Source organism: Erpetoichthys calabaricus, chromosome 17, assembly GCF_900747795.2.
Source record: "Erpetoichthys calabaricus chromosome 17, fErpCal1.3, whole genome shotgun sequence".
Classification (NCBI taxonomy): Eukaryota; Metazoa; Chordata; class Cladistia; order Polypteriformes; family Polypteridae; genus Erpetoichthys; species Erpetoichthys calabaricus.
Window position 1 is genome coordinate 57,922,805 of NC_041410.2, and position 17,053 is coordinate 57,939,857.

Genomic DNA, 17,053 nt, shown 5'->3' on the forward strand with positions numbered 1-17,053 from the left:
GTTAACTGATTTTAATGTAGGAGCATTTCATGTATTTTTTTTTATTTCCTTCATTCAAGAGACAATTACTACATTATTATTAATTAAAATAGTTTTGTAACAATGAGTTATATTCAAAAGTTAGTGATAATAACTACATTAAATATGTGCCTTTTAACAGCACATTGCAACAGAGTTAAAAACCGAGCTCGAACAGGCTTGTGGTTGCTCAATAGCTTTCATATACAGCTTACTGCAACTTAAGTGATGTGAAAATGGCATTGATCGATGTGTGTTAGTGGTGGAGGGTCTGTGACTAATTGTTCATTTTTTTTTTTTTTTTTTTAAAACCAAGAGTTGTACTTAGCAATAGTAATTAGCAATAGAAAAATTAATAGAAAATAACCAATACTAGCATAATATCAGTATCAATATTATCCAATGAAAGGAGAAAAGGAACTGAAATAAGTTCTCCATCTTCCTATTAATATTAGTTAAAACACAATAATTCCTTAAAATTATATAAATAAGAAGACAGACAGTTAGACGGAAGTGGGATTTCACCATAGGTGCTTTGCGCATTATACTGTATGTGAACACACCTAAAAATGTTTGGGGCTTACAATGAGATGTCAAAGTACATTTCTGACAAATCTCTAAACTTAAACTTGTTATATATATATCCTTAACCATACTGTTTATATATGCTTTAAAAAGAGCAGAAAGCCAGCATTGATCAATTAGGAAAACTACTTTTTACATCAACCATAGTGTAAACTTTTGGAGTGCACAGACATTTACACCTTTTTGTATAACCTAGGAAAAAAAGGCAATAGCTAATAACATCTCATTAAATCTAATGCAGCGTAATAAATCCATTTGTGAATAAAGTATTTCCAGAGTTAGGGTAGTTGTTCACAAAACGTAATCTATTATAAATTTCTTTTCTCGAATCAAATGGGATTTTATTTCCTGGAACACCTAATTACATTAGTAATTAATTTACTTTTATGTTACTCTCTAAACCCATAAAATATAGAAAGTACAAGCATGACACTAAAATGTCCTTTCAGTATTTTTTAAGGAGGAGATAATCAATAACACTGAATGTGAATTCAGAATTAAATAAGTAAACTACATGATTTACATTAGCACTGTGGCATTTTAAACATATGAACCATAACATTAAGGTCTTTAGTTTATAAAAAATACTTAATTAAAAAAAAATCTTAGTTAAAAATAAAAGGGACTTAATCACTGAAATAATTGAAAACAGTAAACAGTAAAATTATTGCTATCGTAGCAGTCTGCCAACAAGATCACTTATTGATCAGCTGAAGCCAGCTCCCTGCAGTGTTTATTGTGTAACACAATCAATACACACATCTCTTGGTGTCTCTTCCATCTTGCTACTCAATGCATTACCAAAAATGAACATACTGTAGCAATCAAAAAAGATCATTTACATTTTGTAATCAATCATAAATTCACTAATGATTAAGCTAAAATTGAAATACACCACTACATTTTACAAACATTTTTTGGGTCATATATCTTCACATACAAATGTAAGGCTGGTGCTGTAATCATGAGTGATTTTTGGTCTTAGATGGAAGTGACACTGGAATTTCCATTAAAACCGCCACATGGTTAGACGCTTATTGAGAGAACAGTAAGATGTTGAGAGAACAAACACTTGACTAGCAGGAGGTAGAGATGCAAGACAGCAGGAAAAGAGAAAGACAGGTAGTGAAGGAATGGGAGCCAACAAGTCAGGCAGAAAGACTTATAGATGGAGGATGCCATCATCTATATGCTACATCGATCCTTCTCCCACTTGGACAGAGGCAGTGGTGCTGTAAGAATTATGTTTCTAGACTTCTCTAGCGCCTTCAATCCAACCTCTGCTCCTTAGGGACAAGCTGACAGAGATGGGAGTAGATTCATACCTGGTGGCATGGATCGTGGACTATCTTAAAGACAGACCTCAGTATGTGCATCTTGGGAACTGCACGTCTGACATTGTGGTCCGCAACACAGGAGCGCCACAAGGGACTGTACTTTCTCCGGTCCTGTTCAGCCTATATACATCGGACTTCCAATACAACTCGGAGTCCTGCCACGTGCAAAATTTTGCTGACGACACTGCTATCGTGGGCTGCATCAGGAGTGGGCAGGAGGAGGAGTATAGGGACCTAATCAATGACTTTGTTAAATGGTGCGACTCAAACCACCTACACCTGAACACCAGCAAAACCAAGCAGATGGTGGTGGATTTTAGGAGGCCCAGACCAATCATGGACCCCATGATCATCAGAGGTGACTGTGTACAGATAGTGCAGACCTATAAATACCTGGGAGTGCAGCTGGATGATAAATTAGACTGGACTGCCAATACTGATGCTCTGTGTAAGAAAGGACAGAGCCGGTTATACTTCCTTAGAAGGCTGGCGTCCTTCAACATCTGCAATAAGATGCTGCAGATGTTCTATCAGATGGTTGTGGCGAGCGCCCTCTTCTACGCGGTGGTGTGCTGTGGAGGCAGCATTAAGAAGAAAGACGCCTCACGCCTGGACAAACTGGTGAGGAAGGCAGGCTCTATTGTTGGCATGGAGCTGGACAGTTTGACATCTGTGGCAGAGCGACGGGCGCTCAGCAGGCTCCTATCAATTATGGAAAATCCACTGCATCCACTAAACAGTGTCATCTCCAGACAGAAGAGCAGCTTCAGCGACAGACTGCTGTCACTGTCCTGCTCCGCTGACAGACTGAGAAGATCGTTCCTCCCCCAAACTATGCGACTCTTCAATTCCACCCGAGGGGGTAAACATTAACATTATACAAAGTTATTGTCTGTTTATACCTGCATTAATATCAATCTTTAATTTAATATTGTTTTTTGTATCAGTAAGGTACTGCTGGAGTATGTGAATTTCCCCTTGGGATTAATAAAGTATCTATCTAGCTACAGTAGAACCTCTGGTCACGAACATTTCCGAACACGTACAAATCGGGTTATGATCAAAAAGTTTACCAAAATTTTGCATCTGTTCATAACCACACGCTATGGTGGCGAACAAAAACACTGGCAGACAGTTTCCCTACGTGTGTTCGTATGCGCCAATGATTTCCCATTCTCCATTTCCCATTTTCTTTTGTTTGCGTATACAGGGCCTAACAAAGCAGCCGATGTTGCAAAAGGAGTTATAATGTTAACCAAGCAGAGGCCTCAAGCGCTGGAAGAGGTGGAAAAACTGTTGCTAGTGTGGTTGAACGAAAAGCAACTTGCAGGGGATAGCGTATGCAAACCGATCATATGCGCGAAAGCCAGGAAGATTCATGGCGATTTGCAAAAAAAAATCCTTCTTCGAGTGGCGAAGGTGAGGAATTTAAAGCCAGTAGAGGATGGTTTGAAAAGTTTCGCAAGAGAAGTGGCATTTAATTTTTTTCCCCTGTGCTTAAAATTCATAAAAAAAAAAAAGAAGTTTACAGCGAGCGGTTCATAAGGGTCTAGCACGAACTCTTACAATGTTAGTTTTCTCTGTTGTTCAAGGTTTTCTCAGTGTTATTCAATGTTTTGACATTTAGTTTACTATTACACTGTGCATTCTATGGTATAAGTAACTATTTTTGTGCTTAAAAAAATGTATGTATTTACATACAGTTCGTACAGTCTGGAACAGATTAATTGTATTTATATACAATCTTATGGGGCAATTACGTTCGGGTCACAACCAAATTGGGTCACGTCCAGAGTTTTGGAATGAATTACGGTCGTGACCAGAAGTACCACTGTATGTGTAGGCTCAGGGTGTCAGCAGGCACATGTTATATTTATGAAATACACTTTTAAGATATTCATTTCAAGGATTTAAACTCAAACATTAATAGATTATTACATTCTTGAAACTCAATTCTATTAAAATGAAAAATATTACATATGACTGACCACTGTATTTTTCCCCTGAATATACCGTGTGCCTCCATGCAACCTGCACATTTTGTCTCTCAGTGAAAAAGCAACACCCTTGTATCACCTGCACGTTTTGTCTTTCAGATAATTTATAAAAAAAAAAAAACCTGTATTAGCCACATGTTTTGCTTTGCATAAAAAAAGAATACAAATAACTAGAACACCTGAACAAAACGTGACTGACAATGTGTAGTATTGCACCACATGTAGCTGTTGCGTTGTTCACTGTGAAAGTTATTTTTACTGAACAATAGTGTTGCCTCATTCAAACAGTGTAATAAAATATATTTTCAATCTAACTGATATTTTGTCACTGTTGACAGACTTTGTTCTGTGACAAAAGACCAAAATTCACATTACTAACTAGCCACCTTCTCCACATACTGAAATGGCACCTAACTTGCATCCTGAAACACAGCTCCTACAACACAAATCTCCCAGGTACCTCTTCTACCTTTGAGTGCTGCAGTATTATTACATGCACCTGTAAGCTGCAAGTTTAAGATCACTTTGGATACTGTTATGCGCAAAGTCGTCAAAGCGGTATATAACATACATATCTTGGAATATTTATAACATATTTAGCTGCAAGGCAGAAAATCTGCATTTGTTGGGACTTAAATAAATAAATAAATAAATAAATGTATGCCTATTGGTGCTGTAAAGTCGAATGTTGCTCTTTGAATAATTCCCTCCAGGAGGCACTCTCTTGGAGCACTTTTAGCCACAGGCCCAGAAGTACCTCCTCCGGTGGTCTCTACCCAACCCCCCCTCCCAAACCACCCCCCCCACCCACTGGTATCAGGCAATTCTATGCTTCCACCCAATGTTCTCGTTAGGCTTATATTTTTTTATTGATTGACTGGCTGAATTATCTGTCCTGTGAGCCTGTATTCTTGCTTTTTACGCTTCTGTTGCTTTATGAATTTGAATTTCCTCATGAGCTTAATAAAGTTTATCTAATCTAATCTGGATGCAGTCTTGGAAGAAAAAAAAAAAGTCACTGATATCTTTAAACATACTTTTTCATTTTCATGTTTTTTTGGGAATCATCACAAACTGACAGAAGAAAATATTCAAATGAACATTTTGATGACTTTTCTATTGTATTCAACAAAGTGTTTAATTTTCTGTCAATTACAAGATTTTTCAGATTTACCAGTATTGTGATATTGATTCTAATTTACAAGCGTATTGTAAGACACTAAACAACCCAGCCACAGGGGATGCACAAATCAGTGTGTTTCTTCATGCTGGTCCTAAGCCCGGATAAATGGGGAGGGTTACATCAGGAAGGGCATCCAGTGTAAAATTTTGCCAGATCAATATGCACACAATGATACAAATTTCCATACCGGATTGGTCAAGGCCCGGGTTAACAACGGCCGTCACCAGTATTGTTAGTCAATAGGATGCTGGTGGAAATTGGGCTACTGTTGGCTGAAGAAGGAGAAGAAGGAGCTGGGGAGGAGACATGTCCAGAGGCAGGAGGACAGGAGGAAGGTAAAGAGAGTGGAACGGAGGGTAGGAACTTTGAATGTTGGCAAGAAGGTTGATATATTGTGCGTGCAAGAGACTAAATGAATGGGGAGTAAGGCCAGGTGGATCGGAGATGGATTCAAATTGTTCTATCATGGTGTGGATGGGAGGAGAAATGGGGTAGGGATTATTCTAAAGGAGCAGTATGTCAAGAGAGTGTTTTGGAGGTGAAAAGAGTGTCAAACAGTAATAATTATGAAGCTGGAAACTGAAGGTGTGATGATAAATGTCAGAGCATATGCACCGCAAGTTGGGTGTGGATAGTGGATTTTGCAAAAAGGATGGGCATGACTGTGGTGAATACGTATTTTAAGAAGAGACAGGAACATAGGGTGACGTATAAAAGTGGAGGAAGATCCACACAGGTAAATTATATCCTATGCAGAAGAGTCAATCTGAAGGAGATTAAAGACTGCAAAGTGGTGGCAGGGGAAAGTGTAGCATAGGATGGTGGTCTATAGGATGACATTGGAGATCAAAAAGAAAAGGAGGAGAGGGAGGGCAGAGCAAAGGATCAAATGGTGGAAGTTGTAAAAGGAAGAATGCAAGGTTGAGTTTAGGGAGGAGGTAAGACAGGCACTGGGTGGCAGTGAAGAGTTACCAGATAGCTGGGGAACTGCAGCAGAAGTAGTAAGAGTGACAGCAAGAAGGGTGCTTGGTGTGACATCTGGACAGAGGAAGGAGGAAAAGGAAACCTGGTGGTGGAATGGGGAAGTACAGGAGAGTATACAGAGGAAGAGGATGGCGAAAAAGAAGTGGGATAGTCAGAGAGATGCAGAAAGTAGACAAGAGTACAAGGAGATAAGGCGCAAGGTGAAGGAGAGAGGCGGCAAAGGGTAAAGAAAAGGTGTATGATGAGTTTTATGAGGAGTTGGACACTAAGGAGGGAGAAAAGGACCTGTGCCGATTGGCTAGACAGAGGGACCGAGCTGGGAAAGATGTACAGCAGGTTAGGATGATGAAGGATAAAGATGGAAACATACTCACAAGTGAGGAGGGTGTGTTGAGCAGATGGAAAGAGTACTTTGAAAGGCTGATGAATGGAGAGAGAGAGAGAGAGAAGGTTGGATGATGTGGAGATAGTAAATCAGGAAATGTAGTGGTGTAGCAAGGAAGAAGTAAGGCCAGCTATGAAAAGGATGAAGAATGGAAAAGCCGTTGGTCTACATGATATACCTGTGGAAGCATGGAGGTGTTTAGGAGAGATGGCAGTGGACGTTTTAACCAGATTGTTTAATGGAATCTTGGAAAGTGAGAGGATGCCTGAGGAGTGGAGATGAAGTGTACTGGTACCAATTTTTAAGAATAAGGTGGATGTGCAGAGCTGTAGTAACTACATTAGGATAAAATTGATGAGCCACAGCAGGAAGTTATGGGAAAGAGTAGTGTAAGCTAGGTTAAGAAAGAAGGTGACGATTAGTGAGCAACAGTATGGTTTCATGGCAGGAAAGAGCATACAATGTTTTCTCTGAGGGTGTTGATGGTGAAGTATAGAGAAGCCCAGAAGGAGTTGCATTTCTTCTTTGTGGACCTGGAGAAAGCATATGACTGGGTGCCTTGAGAGGAGTTGTGGTATTGTATGAGGAAGTCGGGAATGGCAGAGAAGTATGTAAGAGCTGTACAGGATATGTATGAGGGAAGTGTGACAGTGGTGAAAACTGCAGTAGGAGTGACGGATGCATTAAACGTGTAGGTGGGATTACATCAGGGATTGGCTCTTAGCCCTTTCTTATTTGCAATAGTGATGGACAGGTTGATTAGACAGGAGTCCCCTTGGACTATGATGTTTGCTGATGACATTGTGATCTGTAGCAAGAGTAGGGAGCAGGTCGAGGAGACCCTGGACAGTTGGATGTTTGCCCTAGAGAGGAGAGGAATGAAGGTCACTAAGAACAAGACTGAATACAAGTGTTTGAATGTGAGGGAGGTCAGAGGAATGGTGAGGATGCAGGGAGTAGAGTTGGTGAAGGTGGTTGAGTTTAAATACTTGGGATCAACAATTCAGAGTAAGAGGGATTGTGGAAGAGAGGTGAAAAAGAGTGCAGGCAGGGGGAAAGAGTGGAGAAGTGTGTCAGGAGTGATTTGTGACAGACGGGTATCAGTAAGAGTGAAAGGGAAGGTCTACAGGACAGTTGTGAGGCCAGCTATGACCAGAAAGCAGGAGACAGAGCTGGAGGTGGCAGAGTTAAAGATGCGAAGATTTGCACTGGGTGTGACGAGTATGGATAGGATTAGAAATTAGTACATTAGAGAGTCAGCTCAAGTTGGACGGTTGGGAGACAAAGTCAGAGGTGAGATTGCGTTGGTTTCGACATGTGCAGAGCAGAGATGCTGAGTATGTTAGGAGAAGGATGTTAAGGATAGAGCTGCCAGGCAAGAGAAAGATCTAAGAGAAGGTTTATGGATGTGGTGAGAGAGAACATGCAGGTGGTGGGTGTAATAGAGCAAGATGCAGAAGACGGGACGATATGAAAGAAGATGATCTTCTGTGGCAACCCCCTAACAGGAGCAACCGAAAGGAGAAGAAGAATATTGTAAGACACTAAACAGGTTACAGTAGGTCTCAGCCTGTCTTTTTGTATTGAAAACTGACAACAAAAATAGATCACTGGAAGCATTCCTGATTGTCAATACATGTAAAGGCATCAGTATGAAGCCCACAAAAAAAAAAGGGGGAAAATTTTTTTTTAATTCAGAGTTGTTAACAGATTGTGGGCCTATAGAGCATAAAATTGAGTCTTGAATAAATCATCTGGTAATCATTCATTGCAGAGAGAATGAGGATTTTGTTTACAAATATTTAGATAACCCACATCCTTTTATAATCTGCAAACCACTCCCATTTACTGAAGAAAATGTGTAACCCACTCACCATTACGCTGTGGAAACACTAGTCCCATCTGAGGTGTCGTTTCACAGAGGGGATCCTGTGGGTTTGGATTCAAGGCAGTCGTATGCAAAGCAGAGTCTGAATTTGTCCTGGCAATACAAATGAGAGAAAAACAACCCTTAGTGTGCAGAATGTGTAACAGTTTGATCTTACACAAATCTTCATTAAAATTAGTGTTTTTAAAAAATGTAGATCTAGCAGCTTGCAATGGCCTTATAGCAATGCACAATGGTAAACCTCACAATATATTAAAAGATCTCAGAAATGAGTAAGTAGTAGTAGAATTGCATTGTATTATTTTTATTCATTGGTTTTATATATTGCATTTCTATGAATGACTACAAACCATTCAACTTGCATCTAACTTTGGCTCCCTATTCATCATGAGAGAAAAAAATACAGAGGATTCAATGTGAAAAATTCACTCCTAGATATTAAGTCATCCAGTGTTAGCAGAGGAACAAACAGAATACTTACTTAAATAAGAACACTAATAAACAGGTTCCATATTCTAAAGGAGTTTACATCAATTCTTTTTAAAGTGAATTAGATTTAATTTTAAGTAAAATAGACACCTATTCTTCTGGATTTAAATGGACCATTCTAGATGCTCAAAATAAGGAGACATGCCAGCAACACAAAATAAGTTACCACAAAAAATGATTCATTAAGCAGTAAAATTATACTGTGTATAACTCTGAAAGGTGCTGTTAGAGGATTAAGTATCATTACAAATACAAAAGTGATACTTTTAGCTTGAAAGTTCCAAAACATGTGACCTAACAAGATCATCTTTGATCAAATTCTTAAGAGTATTTTCTCACTAGCTGATTTCAATTTACCTGTGGAATTTTATTGTACTTATCAATATAAATTCTTTACGAATTGTACTTTGTAGGGTTTTAATTCTGTCTACAGTATATAAACTTTGTTTTACACTGCTGAAAGTTTTGATTCTTTTTGAAACTTCTATAATGCAAGTCTGCTGCTATGCTTTTGCTAAAAGTGAAAGGTTAAGACAAACATACACTTTTTTTTTTTTTTTTTTACACACTTATTATACAGATAAGTAAAGCAATTCATGAGAATAAATAATCAAACTCAATTTGAGGTATTATGAACTGGAACTACAAGCAACACTCTCTTTTAACAGCCAGTATTAAATCAGTAGGAGGTCAAGTACATCAAAAATGGTAAAGGGGAATTAAAAAATATAGAAATTGTGTAACACTCAGTGCACTTTAGCACTCAGAGGTGATCCATGCCGAGGAGGAACAAATCTAAACAAAGGTTGACAGCTCTACTTTACTGCAATTCAACTGGCAGCCACAAAGTTATTCCTTTCATCATTGGCAAGTCGACCAATCCTCTGCGTTTTACATGTTACATTCCTTTCCTGAGAGTTTAAAGTGAACCAGTGCGCTTTTCAGATATTTTTCCGCGGTGCTCTGCTGCAGTGTTGTGAGCCTGCGATTGCCCTGCCCCGGCAATGGACAATCAATCTTCCACAGACGTGGCAATCAAGCTTCAGAAACCTCACAATATGAAGAATAAGAAGAAAAGGAAGATTCTGCTTTGGATTGATAACTGCGCTGCCCAGAGCATGCTTCTACATTTAGATAACGTTCGAGTTGAATTCCTCCCACATAATTGCATGACAGTGCTTCAGCCACTGGATTTGGGCATCATTCGCACCCTGAAAGTGTAATATCGCAAGGAAATGATGAGAAAAATTCTTGTAAGCATAACTTGTAGACAGGTGAAGTTGAAAACTAATGTGAAAGAAGCTACGCACGCATACAGTAAACTCTTGATGCATTTTTAGGAAGTCACTGCACATTGGGAAAATTCAGAAGGACTGGAGAATTGCAAATATCTATTATATATTAATAGGCTAACTGTCCAGTAAAACTCATTGCCATGTGTTGCTCAATCTTTTTCTCAATAATTTCTTCAATTAATTTACTTGTGATCCACATTAAGCTTACCGGCAGTCAACAAGCCCAGAGGTGAGTGATTTATTATCAGACGAAGGGTTGTATTGTGGTACGAATGCCTCTCTCCCTACTTTCTAGAACCAGAGAAGAGAAATAACTCATACACATCACCAACAACTTCTATCATAGAAAATGGCTCCCCAGCAAAATCCACTTCTGGTCCCGTTTTGATGACGCCACTTCTGTCCACCCTGAAAGACGCCACTTCCATCCAGCTTGAATGACGCCACTTCCATCCAGCCTGAATGATGTCACTTCCGCTTAAACTTCCTGCCACATCATTTCCTTCGGCCATTTTATTACCTACTGTATAAACGAACGGGAGACCTATGCATATTGTCGAATGTATGATTTTTCTGAAATCTATTTTGACCATTTTTGCATCCTAGCAATATACGGGTCAAATCCCCAACACTTTATAATTGTTTGTGAATCTTATTTCATCACAATATATATACTGTATATAATATCTATAATAATAAAAGGCAAAGCCCTCACTGACTGATTCACTCACTCACTGACTGACTGACTCACTCATCACTAATTCTCCAACTTCCCGTGTAGGTGGAAGGCTGAAATTTGGCAGGCTCATTCCTTACAGCTTACTTACAAAAGTTAGGCAGGTTTCATTTCGAAATTCAAAGCGTAACGGTCATAACTGGAACCTCTTTTTTCACAATATACTGTAATGGACGGCAGCTCAATGGCCGTGGGAGGAGGAGTTGAGTGTCACGTCATCACGCCTCCCACGTAATCACGTGAAAAGACTGTGAACGCAGTAGGGACAAATGAAGGAGGAGCCGCAAACAGCGAAGAACAAAAAATTCATTAAACAATTGAGAAGGGAGCGAGTGAAGCATACAAGCATGTTCATAAGGGAAACAAAGCACGGTGTAAAACGTAAGTTTAAATTAAGTTTATAGAAACGCTCCCGCTGCGGATTGCAATAACATATTCGCGAGATAAAAGTTTAATGAGAAGACACGAGGTATAAACGAACCACACGCCGTAGCGCAACGTTAGGGGCAACAGTTTCAACCATTCTATGATCTGCTTCTCGCAACTGAAAGACGGCACATGGCGGATGTTAGCCCACTTGCTGACCGCAAACGTTAGGGGCTTCAACTCTGGCGCTGACGATATTCGATTCTCGAGAGGGGATGCAGTGAGTGTGTATGCCTGATGAGCCCAGAATTAAGGAGAAACACGTGTCGCATACTCTTTGCATTATTTGAAAGTAAACTATTAAAACCATTCTATGATCAGCTTCTGGGAACAGAAAGAGGGCACATGGCGGATGTAAGGCGACTTCCTGACCAACCACAAGCGTAACCTGGCAGGTAACCATCCATACAGTCAGATTGTGATTCAGAAAACGAATGCCATGAATTTAATTACCACGATCTACATACTGTCAAATAAACGAAACACACGCCGTAACGGGACAGCTGTGAAAAGCGAGGTTCACAAAAAAACAGATCCTTAACAAATTGTTATTGGTATATTTTCGATCCGTTTAAAAAGGTTTAATTTTCTTCTTAAAAAATTAAAAGCAGTACTTCGCCGCAATGAAGCGCGAGAATTTGGCTATATATATCTGCTTCTCACAATTAAAAGAGGGCACGTGGCGGATTTTAGACGACTTCATGACCAAACATAAGTGTTACCTGCCAGGTAGGGTTACCACTTTTAATACAAAAAAATAAGGGACGCATACTGCAGCGGGTGCCACATCCCAGTGCCAACAGTTTGCAGACTCTACTTAAAAGACCCGCCCTCCTCACTGGACAGTTAAAAAGACCAATCAAACTAACGATGACATCAAGTATTACCCAATCAAAAGTAGGAAAGGAGGCATCTTCATAAAATGCGTGTGGGATGATTTGCATGAGACGCTGCTTTAAAAAAAATGATAAGAAAAATACGGGACAAGTCCCGTCCCGTATTGATTCAAAACGGGACGCGCAATTTCATTCTCAAATACGGGACGATTCCGTATTTTAAAGGACGGGTGGCAACCCTACAGTGCCAGGTAACCACCCATACAATCAGATTGTGATTCAGACTAGGAATGCAATGAATGTAATTACCCCGATCTACATACAAGGCGAAAGTCTTGCAACATTCAAAGATGATGGGTTGGGATAAGTACACCATAGAAAATAAAAGAGCTTATGAAGCCTGAAAAATGTATACATTTAAGCATGTAATGGGCAAACAAAAAATGAGGTATACCCGAAGGCACTGCAGTAGTACTTAATGTAACTTTACTTCTTAAATCTTAATGTTTTACTGTTTAATAATTTATACGCTTCTTATATGTTGTTCAAATTCTTTTATCAAAATACCAGTGACAGCGCAATGCACGATAACGTGGAGTGAATACACCATACGCATCCGCCCACGGCCACCCTGGTGTGCGCAGACAGGAGTTGATTCTACAATAAAATAAAATAAAGATAAAAACCCAGGATTGTTTCCTGCCTTGTGCCCTGTGTTGGCTGGGATTGGCTCCAGCAGACCCCCGTGACCCTGTGTTCGGATTCAGCGGGTTGGAAAATGGATGGATGGATATATCTATATATACACACACATATATATATATATATACACATACAGATATATATATATATAGCAAAATACCCGTGCTTCGCAGCGGAGAAGTAGTGTGTTAAAGAGGTTATGAAAAAGTAAAGGAAACATTTTAAAAATAACGTAACATGATTGTCAATGTAATTGTGTTGCTGTCATATATATATATATATATATAATATATGTGTATGTGTATATGTATATATATATATGACAGCAACACTTATAACAATGACAACACAATTACATTGACAATCATGTTACGTTATTTTTAAAATGTTTCCTTTACTTTTTCATAACCTCTTTAACACACTACTTCTCCGCTGCGAAGCGCGGGTATTTTGCTAGTATATATATAAGCTTAATGTGGAAAACATTGAGCAACAGATGACAAAGAGTTTTACTGTACAGTTAGCCTGGGTTTTGAGAATTGTGTTTTACTAGCATGCTGAAATTCTATAAGGAAACAATAAAAGGATATGATTAATATAGTACATGCGATATTATTTATCTTGACTTTCATAAAGTATTTGATAAGGTGCCACATGAGAGGTTGGAAGTCAAACAAAGAATTGGGAGTTCAGGGTGTGGTGTGTAGAAGGGTGCAAAATTTTCTCAGACACAAGAAGCAGAATGTTATGATGCGAGGAACCTTATCAGAATTGGTTGATGTTATGAGTGGTGTCCCACAGGGGTCAGTAGTAGGGCTGCTTCTATTTTTAATAAATAGAAGTGACTTGACATAGTGGTCTTGTCGCAATCTGCAATCCAGACAGAGTAGTGATCAAGATGGCTAGTAGGATGCTGGGTTATATAGAATTTTATGTAGAGTACATCAATGGAGTTTATGCTTAAGCTATATAACTCACTAATAAAGGCCTCATCTGGAGTGTTGAAGGCAGTTTTGGTTCCTATACTACAAACAAGACATAGCGGACTAGGTACAGCCCAGAGAAGAGCAACTAGGCTGATTCTTGGATTGAGAGGTAAAAACTATGAGGAAAGACTGAAGGAGTTCAGACTTTTCAGTTTAAGCAAAAAGACAGTAAGAGGTTATATAATTTAAGTGTTTAAAATAATTATTACAGTGGATCCCTGCTGTTACTTTAAATAAATTCTTATTTAATGCCTGGTTCACATGTAGTGAACTTCAAATTTAGTCCTTAACAACAGAGTCAAGTTTATTTCTGTCGTCAGGTTAGAAATCAACAGTTCATAATCTGGATCAATGACTCGTGGGGACAAGCTCCCTCTAAGGTTGTGAGACAAGACTCTGTCCAAGGATTGTTACTGCCTTGTGTCTAATGTTTGCTGGGACAGGCTCCAGCTCCCTGGGCCCTGGATAAACTGAATAAAAAGATGAATGAATAGATGGATCCTACCTCTGACCAATAGATATTTCTATATATCCATATTGGAGAAATTTCTCGATTTCTTTTACAAGTATTTTTTTTTATATTTTCCATCATAGCTTTGTAGGTTTATTGTGAAAGCATAGGGTGGAAGGGGTGAGGACAACATCATTGACTATGTCTCATTTTTGTTCTGTATGATAGAATAAGCAACTGGCAAAGTCTGATGATGTCATCTCCAAGTGATAGCCATTCAGAATAAAATTATTATGCTGACCAGAAGGTGGTGATGGAAACATCATGCAACCAGAAAACAGAAACAACACACTCCCGTTTTCCAAACTTTGCAGTGCAGTTATTATATAGGGTTACCCTTTGGATCCTAAACTCTTTGACGTTGCAGTGTCTCTTTCTCATTACACATGACTATTCTTAGAACTTTTCAAATATTTATACCTCATTTGCTTAAATTCTATTCTAACAAACATTTTAGGGAATAGATCTTTCTATTTTAGTGAAAGATATTTTAAACATGACTTTTATCCTGGTTTTAGTAGACCACTAAGGGATTATAGTAGTTTAAACTTGTACACTTTCCTGCAAGCTGTGAGATGCAATAATATAACACCTCGATTTATTTTCCAAAATATGCTTAACATTAGAAGAGTTATGGCAAATACTAATTGGAGTTGAGATTTTAAATCTTTAAAAATTTTCAGTGTGCATATCACGATCCTGCCCTTTCTCAATTTTTTTTTTATAAATTGCTGCAATGAGATTTGTGTTATTGCTAATCATAACAGCATGATATCTGTGGATATACTGATGATTAAACTTGCACATAAACTGTCAGTTCAATTTTTTTTCTAAATTTTCAGTTTCTGTGAGAAACCTGGGTGCGTAGTCATTAGCATTATATATGGCTCAATTCTCTTCAAAATGCTACCGTGAGGTCCATTTATACATAATGTGTCTGCTTGAATTGGCGACCGTGTGCTTCCAGAATTTTGTGACCATACATATACTGTGCATGTGCTATATAAGAAAACATGGGCACAGTCTACAAACAGCTGTGTGAAACAATTCTTTGCTGCTCACACCTATACAATGCAATATTAAAAGCACAGTGTTGCACACTGAATGCTTGAACTATAAACAGACCAGGGTGCACACCCTTCGTGCACGACCACACCTGCAGAGGTCTGCGCCCAAGTATAAACAGTCTTTAGACTCTACATCTCACATAACCTCACATGAATATTTTAGTTGCTCATGTAGCTTTTTGGTAATACACAGGAGACAAACTCTGTAGTTGGCATGTGATATAATCGTCATTTAAGTTCATCGTGAACTCTGTATTATCCAGCACATTTACTGAAGTTAATGCAAAAAGCCACTGAAAATTAAATTTCTGTTCAATAAATCTGGAAACTCCTTCTGGCATCTGTGATAAACTTAACTCTGTAAAGCAAAACTTTTTGTTGATTGCCGGTCAGGTCAGATTGGGGAGCATGCAATGGTACAGCATGTTGCCATACCCAACACATGATGAAACAGCTCAGGATCCTGGTTAGCAACTCCCCCGGCAGACACGCAGTCCAGTTCTACTCCCAGGAATATGACCATCTATCAGCCACAGCCAGGTGTTACATCAACTTCCCTTGGCCTGGTCTAGCCACTCGGGTCCTCAACAATGAAGATCCTGCAAGATGGATCACCCTCAAGGAATCACGCCACATGACCGTAGTGCTGTAACTGATGGTTCCTCACAATGTAGGTAATGTGCCTTATTCGGGACTCTGTTAGCAACTGCTCATTCAACACAAAGTCAAACCAATAGTACCCTAGGATTCTCTGAAGAGACACAGTAACAAAGGAGTCAAGTCTTCATCTCAGGTCACTGGAGAGCATCTATGTCTCACAACCATGTAGCAAAACAGGAAGTACCAGAACTCTTAAAGACTTGGACCTTTGTCCTTTTAAACAGATATTTTGAACGCCACACACCCCATTCTAGCAACTTCATGGCCCCCAGTGCTCTCCCAATCTGTCTACTGACTTCATAGGAACAGTCACCAGTGACATCAATGTTGCTGCCGAGGTAAATAAACTTCTTGGCGAATTCGACAAACATGATGCTGATGGCTATGCTCAAGGGGTCATTAAAGGCCTGGATCTTGGTTTTTATCCAGGATACTCGACACTCAGACTCCTCACTAAGCCTCTCGAAAGCCTTGATCTGAGCCTTCATTTACTCCGTGAAGATCACGGCATTGCCGGCAAAGTCAAGATCAATGAATTTTTCTTCATCAACAGATGCCCCAAAGCAGCTGGACCCCACAACCTGTTCAACATCCAGTCCATGCAAGCACTGAACATAGCAGGAGCAAGAACACACCCCTGACAAACCCCAGAATCAACAGGCAAAAACGCAGACGTTCTGCCTCCACTCTGCACAGCACTCCCAGTACCATTACCAGTGTACAGGCCAGCAATTATATCTGTCAACTCTGGGAGAATCCAGTGAAATTTCAGGATGTCCCAAAGGGCAGCTTCAATACTTTACAAAAATCGATAAAGGCTTAAAAAAAAAAAAACCCTGCTATATTTGCCTTTGCACGCAATGTGAACCTCCAGTGCCAGGAATCGGTTGATATTAGACTTCTTAGGGTAAAAAAAAGCAGACTGCTCTGGTCGTTGATAGGTGAGCAAGTGATCAAACGGATCCCAC

The 17,053-nt window shown here is 39.3% G+C and overlaps 1 protein-coding gene across 1 annotated transcript in view; it reads right to left on the reverse strand.

Moving 5' to 3' along the window:
- The window catches only part of crtc3 (CREB regulated transcription coactivator 3), a 260,948-nt gene that overhangs the window by 125,915 nt on the left and 117,980 nt on the right, over positions 1 to 17,053 (reverse strand). The window contains exon 6 of the mRNA XM_051920224.1: positions 8,364 to 8,470. Within this exon, the coding sequence (XP_051776184.1) occupies positions 8,364 to 8,470 (107 nt within the window). The remainder of the gene's footprint in view (positions 1 to 8,363; positions 8,471 to 17,053) is intronic.